We start from the raw sequence: 17,460 nt of genomic DNA, 5'->3' as shown, positions 1-17,460 counted from the left end.
CTACATCATTCACTTTTCCGTTTACAAATGGACCAGTCTGATCTACCTCAAGAGTGGCTCCAAGCGCACACTCTTCTCCCTCTCTCAGGCACCGTCAGAAATTTTCATCCGACCCACTCCCACCTTCCTCTTGTAACCAATACTGGGGACTCACATTCACCCTAGGCGATCCATTTACCTGCTCGCCTCCGCTGAATCCTGTTTCTGCACTGTATCTCTGTTGATTTACACTGTACGGAAGTGGCGGTTGTGGCACCTGACTTTGCTGAGTAACTATCTGCTGCGGTTGCGGTTGCTGTTGAATTACCTCATGCTGCACCTGTGGATTCAATGACGTATTTTCGGGATTAACTCTTGGTGGATACTTACACTCTTTTCTCCAATGCCCTAGTCTGCCACAATTATGACAAGGGAGCTTTTTCTTAAGCTCTTCTATATTTCCTACCAATTTCGTTTTGTTGAAATTTCCTTTAGATTTTCCTTGACTTTCTGTATTTGTGTTCTCCAATTGTGCTACTTGGTGTTCTGCTACTTTCACTTATGCCCACATGGCTTTCTCTTTTAACTTCTTTTGTTTGACATCGATTTCTTCACTACAATATTTGGCTTTTCTTAAAACATCATCTACAGTACTTGATTGCCATCCTATCATAGTATTCCTGATCATGTCTCAACCAATACACAAATCTGTATACAAAATGACTCATGTCCTTTTCACTCAGTTCCTCATATCCACTGTATTGCTTAAATACTATCAACAATCTTTCATAGAATGAATATACAGATTCTTTCGGTTCCTGTGTAGTTCTGTCTATCTTAACCCAATCGGTTTCTTTTGGTGGAATTTTATTCTTCAAAAATACTATTACTTGTTCGTACTTGCACATTACTTCAGGTGACGAAGCACCTGTCACTTTATCACGAGGATATTCTTCCCTCGACCAATTTACAGATATTTTACATTCAGTCAATAAGTCTGCTGGCACAACTATATCAAATAATCCATCCAGATCAACCCATATTACTTTTGAAACTTTTACAAATCTGTCTACCTGTAGATACCATTCTACTGATTTCTCTCTCAATCTGGGAAATTATTTGTAAATGATAGTATGTCCTGTCTACCCCAAGGAACATGTACATATCCTCCTCCTGGTATTTCTCTCATAAGAAATTCATTTACCGTTGTTTCTTTTTCTCTGATTGGGAACGCTAATGTAGATTTCACTCTCCACTTATTCACATCTCCCCATTTTCTTAGCAGTACAATTAATTCTTTTATTTGAGTTATTCTTCCAGCTGTATTTATATTTTCAATGTCCTTTTCTGAAAAGTCTACTTTATACGTCTTTTGCAACGTTTCAAATTTTGTGAAAACTGCATTTAATTCACTAGCACATCCTTCCAGCTGATCATGTACAGATTCTGTTTTCCAAGTAATACTTTTACACATGAGCATCAGTTCGTCATCGTGGTAGGTTTTTAATCTGTCTGTTCCAATTGTTCCAACAATTAATTCTTCCATATCGACCTTTAATCTAGCGGCAACTAATACTTTGGGTTTATTCTCTTTTAATTTCAGAGTTATAAGCCAATCACTTAATTCTTGTTCCAACGGACCTATTGGGGTTTGTGTTAAGTCTATTTTCTCAGTACTCTTTTCAGGTGTAGCAGAATCAGATTCTGCACCAGTTGCATATTTATAGGGTGAACTCTGATTAAAAGTCAAGTCAGGCGGATTTACATTACTTGCTCGTCTGATTTCTGACAAGTCTGGATAAATATTTTCTTTTACTTTTTGCAAACTTTGCTGTAAAGGGATTGTTAAACTTGGCTCTTTTATTCCTTGATTCTCAAATACTGGGATTACAGGTCCTATTGTTACTGGGACTGTTACCGGTTCTATATTTTTCGTAAGCTCTTGTATCTTTTCTTTCAATTCATTTGTTGATCGTATATACTCAGCAGTACTAGTTTGTTATTCAGCTCGTTTTTCTACTCTGTTTACACTTCCTCTTTCTTTTCTGTTTGGGAGTACCAGTAACTCTCGTGTCTGTCATTGAGTTGTTTGGGTTATATCTCACTTCTACTCTTTCTGGTACATCTCTAAAATTTGAAAATTGCCTTGGGGTTTCAAAAATTCTATCTTCTACTGGTGGAGCATTAGGTGTAGTCCATAAAGAACCTGGTTGATATGGAGGTGGTCTTCTATTTAATATCTCTTCCAGTACAGCTTCCTCTGATTCACTATCACCATAACCTCTTTCCACATTTTTCTTCTTCTCTGTACATTTCCACCCTTCATATTCATCCACGAGTCTAACTGGATACATGCCATTGCACATGTCAGCATTTCTCCATCTGCGCATTCTACTCTCATGTGTCTCCCCCCATAATCCACGCATTCTACCTCTTGATCTGATATACCTTTTTGACCTTTCTTGTTCCATTTCATGCATCTCATCTTCCCATTCAACTAGAGCTTCAAATTGAGTCGGTCTAGGTCTTGCCTCAAGCTTTATCATTCTTTCTCTCAAATTTCATAAAACTGCCACATTAAAAGATCCAACCTCTGGAAAAGCAAACGCACCATCATTTCTGGTATACCTTGCCCAATTCTCTAACCAAACACATGTATGGTAACCATATTTCGACAAAATATAGGAAGCAGGCATTTTCGGTGGAGGAACTCATTTTCCCTCTATTGTTACTATCGCCTTATCCTTCACAAACACATTTTTCAATTTCTTAAACCATGAAGGTTTCTTCTTTTCCTCTTCATAATAGTAATCCATTTTTCTGTATATTTCCTGTCTTTCAAAAGATCGTGTACTTCTCTGTTGCTGTTCCGTAACACCAACCTATCACAGCGCGGTTTACACTAGCATACCGATTAGAACAAGATATGTCTCCTTAGTGCTTAACCAATAGCTTTGCTGCTTTTCGTGATGCACCAATCAGCCCATACTCTGTTTTGGTCACGAGAACCAATCCCTGCGTGACACTTTTGACGTCAACAGTGCTCCGGCTTCTACAGCGCCGATTGACCCCTCCTTTACAAAGTTTATCGAGAAGCCGTATTTACAAGATATACAACTGAATCAGTTAGTAACTTACACAAAACAACTCCATTTATCTGTTTTGCTAAAACAAAGTGATAGATTTGCAATCGTTCAAGTATTCTGTATAACTACCACAGAATTTTAGACTCGTCGATAAAGTAGCACCACCCTCTACCTTACCCTTCTGTCAAACAATAACGAACCCGTTTCTCTAGGAATAAGACACATACAGAGACCTCAATGTTCCTTAGAGTCTAATCCAGAGTTTCACAAGAACGCATATTGCTATTTCATTTACACACATTCACACAGAAAATCCCTATTCTTTCATACAATAATTCTGCATTTCTAGTAGGCAGTGCTTACCTCTAGGGAGTTACCTGGTCAGATAGCTTGCCTACGTGTTGTGTCATGCCCGAAAAACCACTAAACCAACCTGTCCTCACAGTGATACTACTGGGCTCAAAAAATTCCCATCAGCCCACCATTATTGGCGGAGTGTCGTCATGTGGGATGTAAACCATGAACCTAAATCCCTCCCAATGCACCTGATAATGATGCGGAGATAGGTTCTGGGAGGTATTGTTCTGAACCACAGTATTTCAGAGGTAGGACCGATGGAGTGCAGTGCTCGTGCAAAAGAAAACAAAATGTGAGTAAAATTGGCTCCTTAGACAAAAAATGTGTTTATTAAGTATTGTCCAGGGTCAAGAGTAAAAACAACGCCTTATAGTCTTAAAGAATAACTATATCATGGCGTAGTGCGTGGAGGTCGACATGTTTCAGCTTCGAGGACAACTAGTCCAAGCTTTCTTCAGGACCATTTAGATGTTACGCATCTGCACTATGTGAAAAATAAGGTGTATTAACATTTTGGATTAATCCTACCAGATCTTTGAGCCCAAAGTATTCTCTGGTGTTTATCCAACTGGTCGGGATCTTCCCAACATTCTGTGGGAGAACACCTCACCTCACCCGGCACTCACTCGGGAAGAAGGAGGCCCCGCTCTGTCCGTCGGTACCTCAATGGCCAGCGTCCGAGCTCGCCATTAAGCTCGGACGCTGAATGTTGGGAAGATCCCGACCAGTTGGATAAACACCAGAGAATACTTTGGGCTCAGCTGGGGGCGATTCGCATGATCCTCCAATCTATGGAGCGGAAGCAGTACTACTACATTGCTACTGTGTCATTCACTGCGATATTGTTGCCTTGCTGACAAGCCATCCGGCTTTGCCAGTGCTCTGCTGTCCTCCTTGCTGGCACAGACAAATACTGCTGGGGCAGGGTAGCTACATGTACAGCCCCTGATGTGTGTGTGCCTCAGGTGCTCCTGCACCAACACCACCACCCTCAGGGGAGGCACAACACTCATCAGATGCAGAATATGTGGACTTCACCACTTTCTGGTGGTGATCAACCCAGTCACTATCAAGAAAAAGAGCTCTATGGGCTGACCAGTACTGAATTTATTGAGTCATAAATATGTGCATACTGTTATTTATCTTTTTATTAGATTATTGAAACTTATTTATTTATATTTCCAATTGCAATTTCTTTCTTCATTTAACTAAGCAAAATTACAGAGTTAAAATTTTATTTATGAAACCACAGATTAGCCGTAGATACATCTATACACTTCTTCCACACATATTGTGCAAATAAAAAAAATTGACAATTGAGAATATATCAATTATTACATGAAATCTACCCTGTTACCAACCACACATGACCATTCTCAGCTCAATCACAACCATACACTATCACACTCTCATCTCATACATGACCTTCCCAACGACAATTACATACACCGCTGATACTAACGGAGAGAATACTTAAAAAGAATATCCATTCTTGTGTTCTAGGGTGGGATAAAAGCAACCAGGTGAAACCACATTTCGGTGGAATTTCTGATTAATGTCCACCTTCATCAGGACCACCCCTTTATTTGTTTTGAGGTGAGTGCAGGGGTATCATCAGAGTCCCTGTGGCTCACTTGAAAGGGCCTCAAGTGGCTCATGAATATTCTAAAGGTATCAAATACAAACACCCTGAGGCCAAGAGTTCAATTTCAGCATTTCTGTGGCAAATACATCCAATATGTATGGCAGATGTCCAAAAATACAGACTGGTAAAGTACTTAGATCTGTATCCATGCTGTCAAAAAATTGTACCTGAATCACCCATCTTACTTTCCCTGCGGCACACACCCGTGTGCCCTGTTCCCATGATGCACTGGGCCAGGGACAGACTGATTTGCATATAGCCAGGTTCTGAGCTGGGATGGTGCAGTGAGATAAATAACGGTGATGGATCAAGCCCTGATCTTTGGACTGGGTAAGAGTGGTCTGCTTAATTCAGACACTCTGTTCATCACCACCCCCTTTTCTGAATCGTTTTTGGCCACTATAGGTGTGGCAGGGTATACTCAGACATGAGTCCCTTTCTCACTGCACCATCAGGATTCAAGCAAGCCGGGCCGAAGACGGCTGAAATGCCAGAAACCGGTCCCCGGTAGCTTGTCTCCTTTCTGGTGAAGAATTGGCTTTGTAGTTTAGTCTGCCCTGTTCCGATGATGCACTGGGCCAGGGACAGACTGATTTGCATATAGCCAGGTTCTGAGCTGGGATGGTGCAGTGAGACAAATAACGGTGATGGATCAAGCCCTGATCTTTGGACTGGGTAAGAGTGGTCTGCTTAATTCAGACACTCTGTTCATCACCACCCCCTTTTCTGAATCGTTTTTGGCCACTATAGGTGTTTCAGGGTATACTCAGACATGAGTCCCTTTCTCACTGCACCATCAGGATTCAAGCAAGCCGGGCCGAAGACGGCTGAAATGCCAGAAACCGGTCCCCGGTAGCTTGTCTCCTTTCTGGTGAAGAATTGGCTTTGTAGTTTAGTCTGCCCTGTTCCCATGATGCACTGGGCCAGGGACAGACTGATTTGCATATAGCCAGGTTCTGAGCTGGGATGGTGCAGTGAGATAAATAACAGTGATGGATCAAGCCCTGATCTTTTGACTGGGTAAGAGTGGTCTGCTTAATTCAGACACTCTGTTCATCACCACCCCCTTTTCTGAATCGTTTTTGGCCACTATAGGTGTGGCAGGGTATACTCAGACATGAGTCCCTTTCTCACCGCACCATCAGGATTCAAGCAAGCCGGGCCGAAGACGGCTGAAATGCCAGAAACCGGTCCCCGGTAGCTTGTCTCCTTTCTGGTGAAGAATTGGCTTTGTAGTTTAGTCTGCCCTGTTCCCATGATGCACTGGGCCAGGGACAGACTGATTTGCATATAGCCAGGTTCTGAGCTGGGATGGTGCAGTGAGATAAATAACGGTGATGGATCAAGCCCTGATCTTTGGACTGGGTAAGAGTGGTCTGCTTAATTCAGACACTCTGTTCATCACCACCCCCTTTTCTGAATCGTTTTTGGCCACTATAGGTGTGGCAGGGTATACTCAGACATGAGTCCCTTTCTCACTGCACCATCAGGATTCAAGCAAGCCGGGCCGAAGACGGCTGAAATGCCAGAAACCGGTCCCCGGTAGCTTGTCTCCTTTCTGGTGAAGAATTGGCTTTGTAGTTTAGTCTGCCCTGTTCCCATGATGCACTGGGCCAGGGACAGACTGATTTGCATATAGCCAGGTTCTGAGCTGGGATGGTGCAGTGAGATAAATAACGGTGATGGATCAAGCCCTGATCTTTGGACTGGGTAAGAGTGGTCTGCTTAATTCAGACACTCTGTTCATCACCACCCCCTTTTCTGAATCGTTTTTGGCCACTATAGGTGTGGCAGGGTATACTCAGACATGAGTCCCTTTCTCACTGCACCATCAGGATTCAAGCAAGCCGGGCCGAAGACGGCTGAAATGCCAGAAACCGGTCCCCGGTAGCTTGTTTCCTTTCTGGTGAAGAATTGGCTTTGTAGTTTAGTCTGCCCTGTTCCCATGATGCACTGGGCCAGGGACAGACTGATTTGCATATAGCCAGGTTCTGAGCTGGGATGGTGCAGTGAGATAAATAACGGTGATGGATCAAGCCCTGATCTTTGGACTGGGTAAGAGTGGTCTGCTTAATTCAGACACTCTGTTCATCACCACCCCCTTTTCTGAATCGTTTTTGGCCACTATAGGTGTGGCAGGGTATACTCAGACATGAGTCCCTTTCTCACTGCACCATCAGGATTCAAGCTAGCCGGGACGAAGACGGCTGAAATGCCAGAAACCGGTCCCCGGTAGCTTGTCTCCTTTCTGGTGAAGAATTGGCTTTGTAGTTTAGTCTGCCCTGTTCCCATGATGCACTGGGCCAGGGACAGACTGATTTGCATATAGCCAGGTTCTGAGCTGGGATGGTGCAGTGAGATAAATAACGGTGATGGATCAAGCCCTGATCTTTGGACTGGGTAAGAGTGGTCTGCTTAATTCAGACACTCTGTTCATCACCACCCACTTTTCTGAATCGTTTTTGGCCACTATAGGTGTGGCAGGGTATACTCAGACATGAGTCCCTTTCTCACTGCACCATCAGGATTCAAGCAAGCCGGGCCGAAGACGGCTGAAATGCCAGAAACCGGTCCCCGGTAGCTTGTCTCCTTTCTGGTGAAGAATTGGCTTTGTAGTTTAGTCTGCCCTGTTCCCATGATGCACTGGGCCAGGGACAGACTGATTTGCATATAGCCAGGTTCTGAGCTGGGATGGTGCAGTGAGATAAATAACGGTGATGGATCAAGCCCTGATCTTTGGACTGGGTAAGAGTGGTCTGCTTAATTCAGACACTCTGTTCATCACCACCCCCTTTTCTGAATCGGTCAGAAATTATTGGCACTGGGAAAGTATATTGAGGCCTGAATTATATGTAGATTTTGAATTGCTGGTAGAAACAGACGTTCGCTGTGACAATTTCTGCGGATCAGTTTTGGTAAGTTGTTGGAATACTATGTTCCGGACATGTGAGCACGGTCTTTTAGACTCAATCTTCAGTCAGACCCTGGGAGGGAGAGGGAGGGCACATAGACACAGGGCCGTGCCTCTGTAGAAACCTTGGGGCGATTTACCAGGGTCAAAGAGGGGAATATCATTAGGGCTAAAACAAAGATTCTTCCTCATCCACACAAATCCAGCGTCCATATCCCACTACTATGTGCATGATCGGAAGCAGAAACACTTCAACTATTGATTCCTGAGCTGTTGAAAGGGTGCTTCGATGCAAAAGAGAAAATCCATTAGGGTAGAAAGATGACTGGACAATCAAAGACCACAAAAAAGAAACCAATTACCTATAAAATAAATGATAAAAGAAGAAATACGCTATGATCAAGACCATGCTATGATGATTGCCAGTTTGGAGGCATAACCGGAAAGGATGTGGTCTATTGGAGATGAATGAGCAGGAAGCAATCAGCCAATTAGCACTTTCTAAGGTAAGTAGTGTGTATAAAAAAGGAAACAAGATGTGCGTGTGTGTAGGCTCTGGGCCCAAGGCTTTACAGCCCTTGCAGTGCTGGTGACCAGCTGTGCTTGTTGAGAAAATAAAAGGTGCACATTCACGTTCACAACAGAGTGGGAGGTGCAGGAAGAATGGCAGTAACAAAAGAGGAAAGAGGCGGAGGTACCAAAGATGCAATTAAATATGGGCACAGAAGCTGAACACACACTCACAGCGTAAAATGAGCAGGAAAGAAATAAACAAAATAGTCCCTCAAAAGAACAGATAAACAACCAAAGCGTAAAGATACAGTACTTGGGACCAGATGTAGGTCACCCAATACCGGTCGGTAATGGGCGAAATTACCGAATTTCGGCCATTACGACCGGTATTGGGCTTTCCAGATGTAGGTGGCATTTTTTAAGGATTCGGTATTTTACCGAATCGGTAATTTAAGGATTCGGTAAAATACCGAATTCTTAACATACCGATTCGGTAAAATACCGAATCCAGGATGTAGGAAGCACTCAGGTTAGTGCATTTCTCAGTTAAGGATTCGTTATTTACCACAACTAGAAGTTGGTGGTAAATAATGAAAACCCTTGAAAAAGCATTTTTTTTGCTTTTCCAACAGTGCCATGTTGCAGACATACATGCCCTTAGGGCATGTTTGTCTGCAACATGTGCACCCATGCACAATTGAGGGGTACAACAGGGTGTCAAAGTGACACCCTGCCACCCTTCAATGTTTCCCCCAATTACCGAATCAGTATTTACCGATTTAGTAATTGACATTCATTCCTATGGGCCTCCAGGCCCATAGGAATAAATGGCAATTACCGAATCGGTAAATACCGATTCAGTAATTACCGAAACATACTGATTCAGTAATTTTTCGGAAACATTACCTACATCCCATTTGCCTGTTCTTAAATACCGAATCGGTATGATTCGGTATTTAAGAATCGGTAATCTGGGATTACCTACATCTGGCCATTGGTCCCTTCTCTGTGGGAGGAAACACTGCAACCAACAAATAAAAAGCAGTGTAAGCTGTAAGCCCACAATTGTATACAACAGGTCTCGGAGGCTCAACCTAAAAACCAACTCACAAGACAATAGAACAGGCCCACAAACCTCCACAAATGGACCCACACAATATCCTATTAGATCAGTCCCTAGGGCAGTGCCTGATTCCACTATAGTCCAGTCCAACCCTGTTCACACATTCAAAACGCGGAAAGAGAAAGACGTGAAATCTACTGACTGCATTTCAAAGTATTAACGTATACTGCTCTTGAAATCCAAAATAGACTGTTTTCCAAAGCAAAATGAGGGTGGGCATTTTGAAGGGTGGATTGGTATGGATGAGTGCGAAGTTGGTGAACTTGTGTATCTGCCATTTAAATATAAGATTAGTTCAAGAGAACTGCAAAGTGGTAAGGGATCCATATATTTTCCAAGCTTCCTCACCCTTGATCCTGGATTGTTTTCCAGAGCTTCCTGGATATTATAGAGTACTCAAAGTTGTGTTACAGATGCCCTTAGTGCTTTGTAAGTTGCTTTTGGGTTACAAACCTTGAGGAACATTGAGAAGCAGGCAAATGTAATCAAACAGTCAAGATTTAGGTGTGAAAATAAAGGACTCTGCTTCAGATGGATCATACACAGGCTTCATGGTGGTACATACCAGAATTTAACCTTTGTGACAGAAAGCTATATGGTATTATTACAGCCCTGAATACATGCCTTTTGAAGATTTAATAATGGAAAAAGCAGATTGTGAAAGTGTCAAAACTTTGTTTAAGTTACAATGATATAAAATTGACTTTTTCATTTAATAACCCATCTCAAACACGAAAAGAGTATGCACTTCACAATTGTTGAGGAAACTATGATACTTTTTCTTTTTTGTGTGTGTCTGAGTGCAGATAATATGGTTCTTTAATGTGTCTTTTTAGCTTCACGTGATTAAAAATAGGAAGTATCAAAGAGGGCTATAAAATAGGTGTTAGATAACTTATTTAGTACATGTTGCATGGACTGTAAAACACAACACATTTATATTACTTTGATATTTAATAGAAATTGTATATTTAATTTTTTTAAGTTAAGTGATTTTTCAGGCAATTTGTCCAATGGTGATGTTTTAAGCAGAGATCTGCCTGAAATAAAGAAACCTTTCAAATCTACAAATCCTGGCCTATGGTGTATAACAAGGCAGTGCTCAATGATGAAGTGGAGTAATGTTGTTAAATAATAACACAAGAACGAATTTTGCACAAGAATTCTGTGAGGTTGTTTAAGCAATTTCATGACTACAAAGCTGACTCAATGAAATATGATTTGGTTCATCCAAACAATCATACTCCCAAATTAAATCTTGTTGTAATTGAAATAAGTATCCCAGAATGACAAAAGATGTCTTTTTCTTTGCTGTTTTCCACAGATCATAAGCATGTCCTTGCCAGGGAGCTCCAAGAATCTAAGCAACATTGAATTTGTTCTACTAGGATTTCAAATTTTTCCTAAGCTGCAGCCTTTCTTCTTTGTGACATTTCTCTTGATTTACATCTCAACGATAACAGGGAACATCTTGATAATTGCTGTTGTGTCTACTGACGGTCGCCTTCACTCGCCCATGTACTTTTTCTTGGCAAATCTGTCGTTCTTGGAAGCCTCTTACTCAACAACTATCATCCCAACCATACTTGGAGGTCTTCTTGCAAAGGAAAATGCCCTTTCCTTTGAAGCTTGCATGACACAGTTTTATTTTTTTACCTCCTTTGTGACCACTGAGTGCTTGCTTTTGACTGTTATGGCTTACGACAGGTATGCAGCTATATGCTTTCCTTTACACTACACAATGCTTATGGATCCGCAGTGTTGCTTACAGCTGGCTTTATGTGCATGGCTTACCAGTTCCATAATTGGAACAATTACTGACTCCTTGGTATGTAATCTATGCTTCCCGGATGATAATGAAATTGATCATTTCTTTTGTGACTATGAGCCCCTTCTCAAAGCTGCCTGCTCGGATATTTCCCTGGTTCAAACTGTAACATTTATAATGTCCTTCCTTGTATCTTCAATACCATTTCTCTTAATCATTGTCTCTTACACTTATATCATTGCATCTATTCTAAAAATTTCTTCAACCGCAGGACGATATACAGCTTTCTCCACTTGTAGCTCCCATCTTATTGTAGTTTTTGCCTACTTTGGGACCCTTATTGGTCTATATGTGTTACCTACAACTGGACAGTCGATCAATCTCAACAAAATATTATCTCTTCTTTACACTGTGGTAACTCCTCTGCTGAATCCTATCATATACACTCTGAGGAACAGAGATATCAAGGAGGCATTGGTTACAAAATTCACTTGCAACAAGCAATAGGCAAGATTCCAAGCTCAGAATGGGACAGCAAATAAGACCTGGTTCCACCAAAAAGTGACAACCTCCACGGTTCATGATATGCAACTTCAAACTTTTATAGTTACTCTCTGTTTGTATAATATTTGATAGTGCAAATTTAGAAAAGTCAAAACTGTGCATGAATGAAAAATAACTTTAATTGGAGCATGCGGCTTCTCCTCCAACACATTTGTGGGGAAAATTGTGATTTCAAAAATATGTTGAGCCTGTACCATTGTTCACATTTAGATAGTATTTAAAAACGAATTCTTCATAGGAGTTTGATTGTTCTCAAGGAATAATTTTGTTAGCAAATGGTGTGGCAAATGGTGCATTTTAAAGAGTCCTCGACCTGAGACTTTGGAGAAAATTGAAGAGGTTTTGAAGATGATTTGACTCAGGCGGTAAGGGTTATCCGTTAGGGATTCACTAGGGAACAATTGTAGAAAATGGGACATTTTACGGTTCAAAGACCAACTGAAAAATTTAAAGGAGGGTTTGAGGGTTCTTATAAGGAACCTGGGCTAATAGCTGTGCAGATGTCAGGCCTGTGCAAGTAGTAGGTCCACAAATACTTTTCACTGGGAACCAAGCACCCCATTGTAACACTTGACTTTCTCAGGGTAGCATAGCAGTGCTGTCCAAGGCATACTCAGAGGAGGTTGTGGGCTAGTAGACACCATTAGTTGGAATACAATTATGACACTCAACAGTAATTGTGCAAGTGTGTTATTTTGCTTTGGAAAAGTACATTTATTACACACATACACACTCCAAAATGTACAAATATAGGCGTAAGGTAGGTGGACATACCTTGGTGATACTCTGAATTCACATTTGAGCACTAAAGGGCCATGACTCCCTAAAAATCACAGTGCCCCCTCCCATACTAGCTATCACGTTACCCTATGGGAGGGTGTTGTTTTATTTAAAGCAGATGTGTTGACTTTGTGAAGGTTACCACATTAAAAGACCAAGAGTCACATGTTAAAATAGCATCTCACTATCACTGTCATTATAAACCATGTCTTATCTGCAATCATTATTATCAATAAAACATTGCAACTTTCATGAAAAATCACCGTCAGCAATACATATTTTAATAACATATTATAAACATGACATATTTGAGTCTTCTTTAATACACTTTATGCCTCAAAACATGCATCCATAGAATCAACAACTAGAGGTACCTGCACTCCCAGGGAGCAGAACAAAAGGTCCAGCTATAGAAGTCATTAAAATATTGATGGAAAGCCTGGTGGGACATAAATTTCTTAACCCTGCAAATGTAGGGGCACTTTTGAAATTCCTTTAGGGAAGCCACTGCGACTCCTAGAGTCCACCCACAACTCTCTTGAAAATATTGGTTGTACCCCTGCTATCCTGGGGTCCCACAAGGAATTGAAAAGACAAAGGAGACTAGCAGCAATGGCCAAAGGGGTTATGATTAAATAAAATTGTGCAAGGGTGATAATCAGCTAATTAGAGGCAAATGGGGTATGTTAAATTGCAGATAGACAAAAGGATATATATGTTGGGTCAAAGGTTTATTTAAAACATTTCCACAAATGCCCATCAATGCAGATGTTTTCTATTTTTTCATGATCTCACATAGGAAATTACCATCTTTTGCATGATGTTCCCCAATGTTTTGCCTTAACTGTTTTTGCTGGCTGAAGAACTCATTGCCCTTTAAAACTGCTAACCAGGGGTAAAATGTTTGTGCACATCCTTTGAACATGTCAGAATTGGTATACTCATAATTGCCGTAATTAGATCACCAGTATATGCTACATACATGGACCATAAGTTAAATGTTAAATGCCTAGATGACTTCAGACAGTAGTATGCTATACAAAAATAATTTTCATTTCACTAGTAGGCCCTATATATCACACAAGGCAGTGTGCATGCCATTTAAAGATAGTACATGGGAAAATGTAAAGTTATCATGTCCTAACAGTAACTAGGGAACAAAAACTATGTTCACTTTAGAAAGGCTGACTAGCCTGAAGATTAAAATACTAATACTTTATCTTTGGAATGAGACTAGCTAGAAAAATAATTACAGAACTCTAGTTAACAGTAAATAAGTATCGGATTCAATAATTAAGTCAGATTGCTGATAAACATTAGGGAAAGGGAACTTCTTGAAAGTTACATGTTGCTTACGTGGGGCCGTATTACACATGAGGTACATTTTCCTTCATTGCGCCGGGTTCACCTTTAAAAAGGTGAGCCCAGTGCAATGAAGGAAAATGCGTCGCATTACGGGGAATGCGTTGCCTCCAAGGCAGCCGCAAAGTTGTGCTGTCCTGGGGGCAGCACAATCACGTGAAATATGGAGCAGCTGCTTTAAAGCCGCTCCATGTTTCACTGTGGGGGCGGTAACCAGCCTGCGTTTTTATTTTATTTTTTTTCCTTTGTTTTTTATTTTTTGAAAGATGTGTTCATGCGGCTGCTTTTGTTTTTTTTATTTTTTTTTTATTTGGTAATTTACAGTTGCAGATATAGACAGTGAGGAGAACAATGTTTAAACAAGGAATTCAGAAATTATAAACAACTGTTTTAAAAAGAACAGAAATACTATGGATATAACATAAAAAGACAAAAATCTATGACAGTTTGGTCCTGATAACACTCATTTATCCACATTCTCGATAGTCATTTCTACAAATTTTCAATTGGTTTCCAGATCTCAATACCACGTGCTCTAGACTTTGTCCATTTACAGGCAAAAATCGCCTTTTCTTGATTGTACATACCTAACAGCCGGGACAGCCAATTCTGAAAGTGAGGGGGATCAGCATCCTTCCAACGGGCTGTTAGTGTTATTCTATATATTTTCGTACCCAGGAAGAGTGATACTTCTTCCGCCTTAGTATGGCTCAGAGTGTTATCGTAGCCCAAAATATAGAGGGTGGGAGATTCGGCTACTGGATGCCCGAACACTTCCTGACAGAACCCAGCAATCATTGTTCTAAGTGGTAGTAGTTTATCACATTCATAGAGCATGTGTAACAGGTTTGCTGCTGCTTTGCCACACCTTGGACACTCTGAAGTGGGCCTTATCCCCCAAGAGTAGAGTTTGGCGGGAGTAAAATATAAATCATAAATGGTTTTATATAATTGAGCTTTCAAGTTAGATGACATAAAAAGCTGTGTCGATAGTATCAGCGACATGTCAATATCTACGTTGGGATTATTTAGTTTCCTCGACCAACCCACTTCGGTAGATTCTAAATCATCTTGCTGATTTTCAATTAAGATGTCATAGATAGTACCTATCCTAGTGGTGGATCTAGACAGACAATCATTTAAAGGGATATTATCCAGCAAAATATTAGCAGCTTTTGAATTTATAATTGTATTGATTTGTATAAATTTGAATACACTGTTATTCGGAATAGCAAATTTTGATTGAAGTTGTTGAAATCTTTGACCATAAGTGGGAGTCAGAAAATCTCCTATTGTTAGTACTCCTAACGTTTCCCAGCATCTAGAAATCATGTTGTATATTTGTGGTGGTAATATTAAGGAGTGCCATAGTGAAATATATCTATTATATTTAGGGATTTTCATATATCTCGTAATTTTCCTCCACGCTGCCCATGCGTTTGATATAACCTTGAACCAGCCTGCGTTTTTAAAGGGGAATAGAAATCCCCCTGCAGGCGGGTGCAGTCAGTGACAGCACCCACCGCAAGTGGATGTCTTGGGTGTCCATAGGATGCCCTTTAACCCCTGCCGAGGGCTGCTCTCAGGAGGCGCACCAACAGTGTAAAAGAGTAGCGCTGTAGTCACTAGCCTGCATATTCTGTGACGGTAAGAAGAGGCACAGTGTCATAGCCTGTGTCATGTCTTAGGTGCAATAATGACAAACACCAGTTATGTATATTTAAGGAGCTTTATTATTGTTTCTTATCAGTTCCCTGTCCCTACTCTAACTGCCCCTTTCCTGTCTCTGCCCCTCCTCTTCCTCCAACCCCGTAACTCCTCCCATCCCAACTACTAGACCGTGCACATCATCACATCTCCCCCTTTGTTAACAAAAGAGATTAACTGAGCTGATCATAGTTCTTCAATCAGTCTCTTTGGCTTGTATATGTCTCTTCGAGGTCGGAGACACGGTCCTACCTCCGCAGACGCATTTTCCATTGGTCTGTCAGGTCTCAGGGTTGTACTCGGTTGACTCAGTCCTTCGGCATCTCGTTGTACTGGATCCTTATCAAGTGTTTCTTTCATGCCCGGAGTACATTTCTGAAAATGAGACACGTTTTGAGTGATCCGTCTTTTCTCAGATTCTGCAGTGATCATGGTGCCTTTTTGCTGAGTGATGATCAATGGTTCTTCCTTGAATCTACAATCTGTTTTCTTGGACTGCTCTTGCTTGACCACTACACAATCTCCTGTATGAAGAGAGGGAGACTTGACTCTCCGTCTGGTGTCTGCATATGTCTTAATTTTGCTCTTCCTCGCTTGATCAGCCATCACTGTTTCTCGATGGACACGGGTCGGAGACACCTGTCTCAGGGCTCCTTCCCACGTTGGGATCCTTGTCCTGATTGGTCACCCCAGCATGAGAGTGGCAGGACACTTTCTGGTGGTGGCATGTGGGGTAGTTCGATAGGCCCTTGGCACCTCATTGAGAGCTATTTGTAAGTCCTTTTTCACCAAAGTGGCTTGTTGAAAAGTCTTCTTCAGAGTGGCCATGTACCGTTCAATGGTGCCCTTGGCTTGTGGCCACAGCGGCGTGATCTTCCGATGTCGAAAGTTGAGATGCTTTGCGAATTCACTAAATTCATGACCGTTAAAGGGGGGACCATTGTCTTTCTTGAGTTCCTTGGGAACACCCCATGCGGCAAATACCTCATCTAGTACGGCGATGGTGCTGGAGGCGTTGGTGGAAGACACAAACTGAGCTATTGGGAATCTCGAGTATTCATCCATGATAGCCACCACATACCTGCCTGACTGGAGGGGTCCATAGAAGTCCATGGCAAGTTCCTGCCATACCCCACTGGGTAATTGAGTAATTTGGAGAGGAGCCGGGGAATCTCCAGGCTTTACCAGTTGACACTGGGGACAGTCCTTTAGGGTGAACTCTACCATTTGATCAAGTTGTGGGAACCAGACTCGCTCCCGGAGAGCTCTCTTGGTGGCAACAACTCCCCGATGACCTTCATGAGCAAGGTTGACCACTCCTTGACATAGCTGCCTTGGGATGACAATCCGATGGTCTCTCAGCAGGAGCCCCTCTGAGGTAGCAGACAACTCGTCACTGACATGTCGGAAAGCTTGCATTTCCTGACGGGTTTGCGGATCACTTCTCTCGTCCTCACTGTCATGTCTCCAGCGATGTGTGCGCAATCGGCGCACTACCTTCTGAAGAATGTTGTCTTGCGCAGTAGCGTCCTTTATCGCCTCCAAAGGAACCGCCGGTGGCCGTGCTACACCTACCACGAAGTGTATGTACTCTTCGGCTATCGACGGGCGTGAGGCATGAGATGCTTGGGGGTGTCTGGACATGTAGTCCGCAGGATTCTCAGC

General features: G+C 41.9%; 1 protein-coding gene across 1 annotated transcript in view; it reads left to right on the top strand.

Moving 5' to 3' along the window:
* LOC147712340 (olfactory receptor 11A1-like) overlaps nucleotides 1–11,889 on the top strand; it is a 32,205-nt gene extending 20,316 nt beyond the window's left edge. Inside the window, exon 2 of the mRNA XM_086919643.1 lies at nucleotides 10,939–11,889. Coding sequence (XP_086775769.1) covers nucleotides 10,939–11,889 — 951 coding nt within the window. The remainder of the gene's footprint in view (nucleotides 1–10,938) is intronic.
* The last annotated feature ends 5,571 nt before the right edge of the window (nucleotides 11,890–17,460 follow it).

This window comes from Lissotriton vulgaris, chromosome 5, assembly GCF_964263255.1.
Source record: "Lissotriton vulgaris chromosome 5, aLisVul1.2, whole genome shotgun sequence".
Classification (NCBI taxonomy): Eukaryota; Metazoa; Chordata; class Amphibia; order Caudata; family Salamandridae; genus Lissotriton; species Lissotriton vulgaris.
The sequence above is the reverse complement of the archived record's forward strand: the minus strand, read 5'-3'. Positions and strand labels throughout refer to the sequence as shown.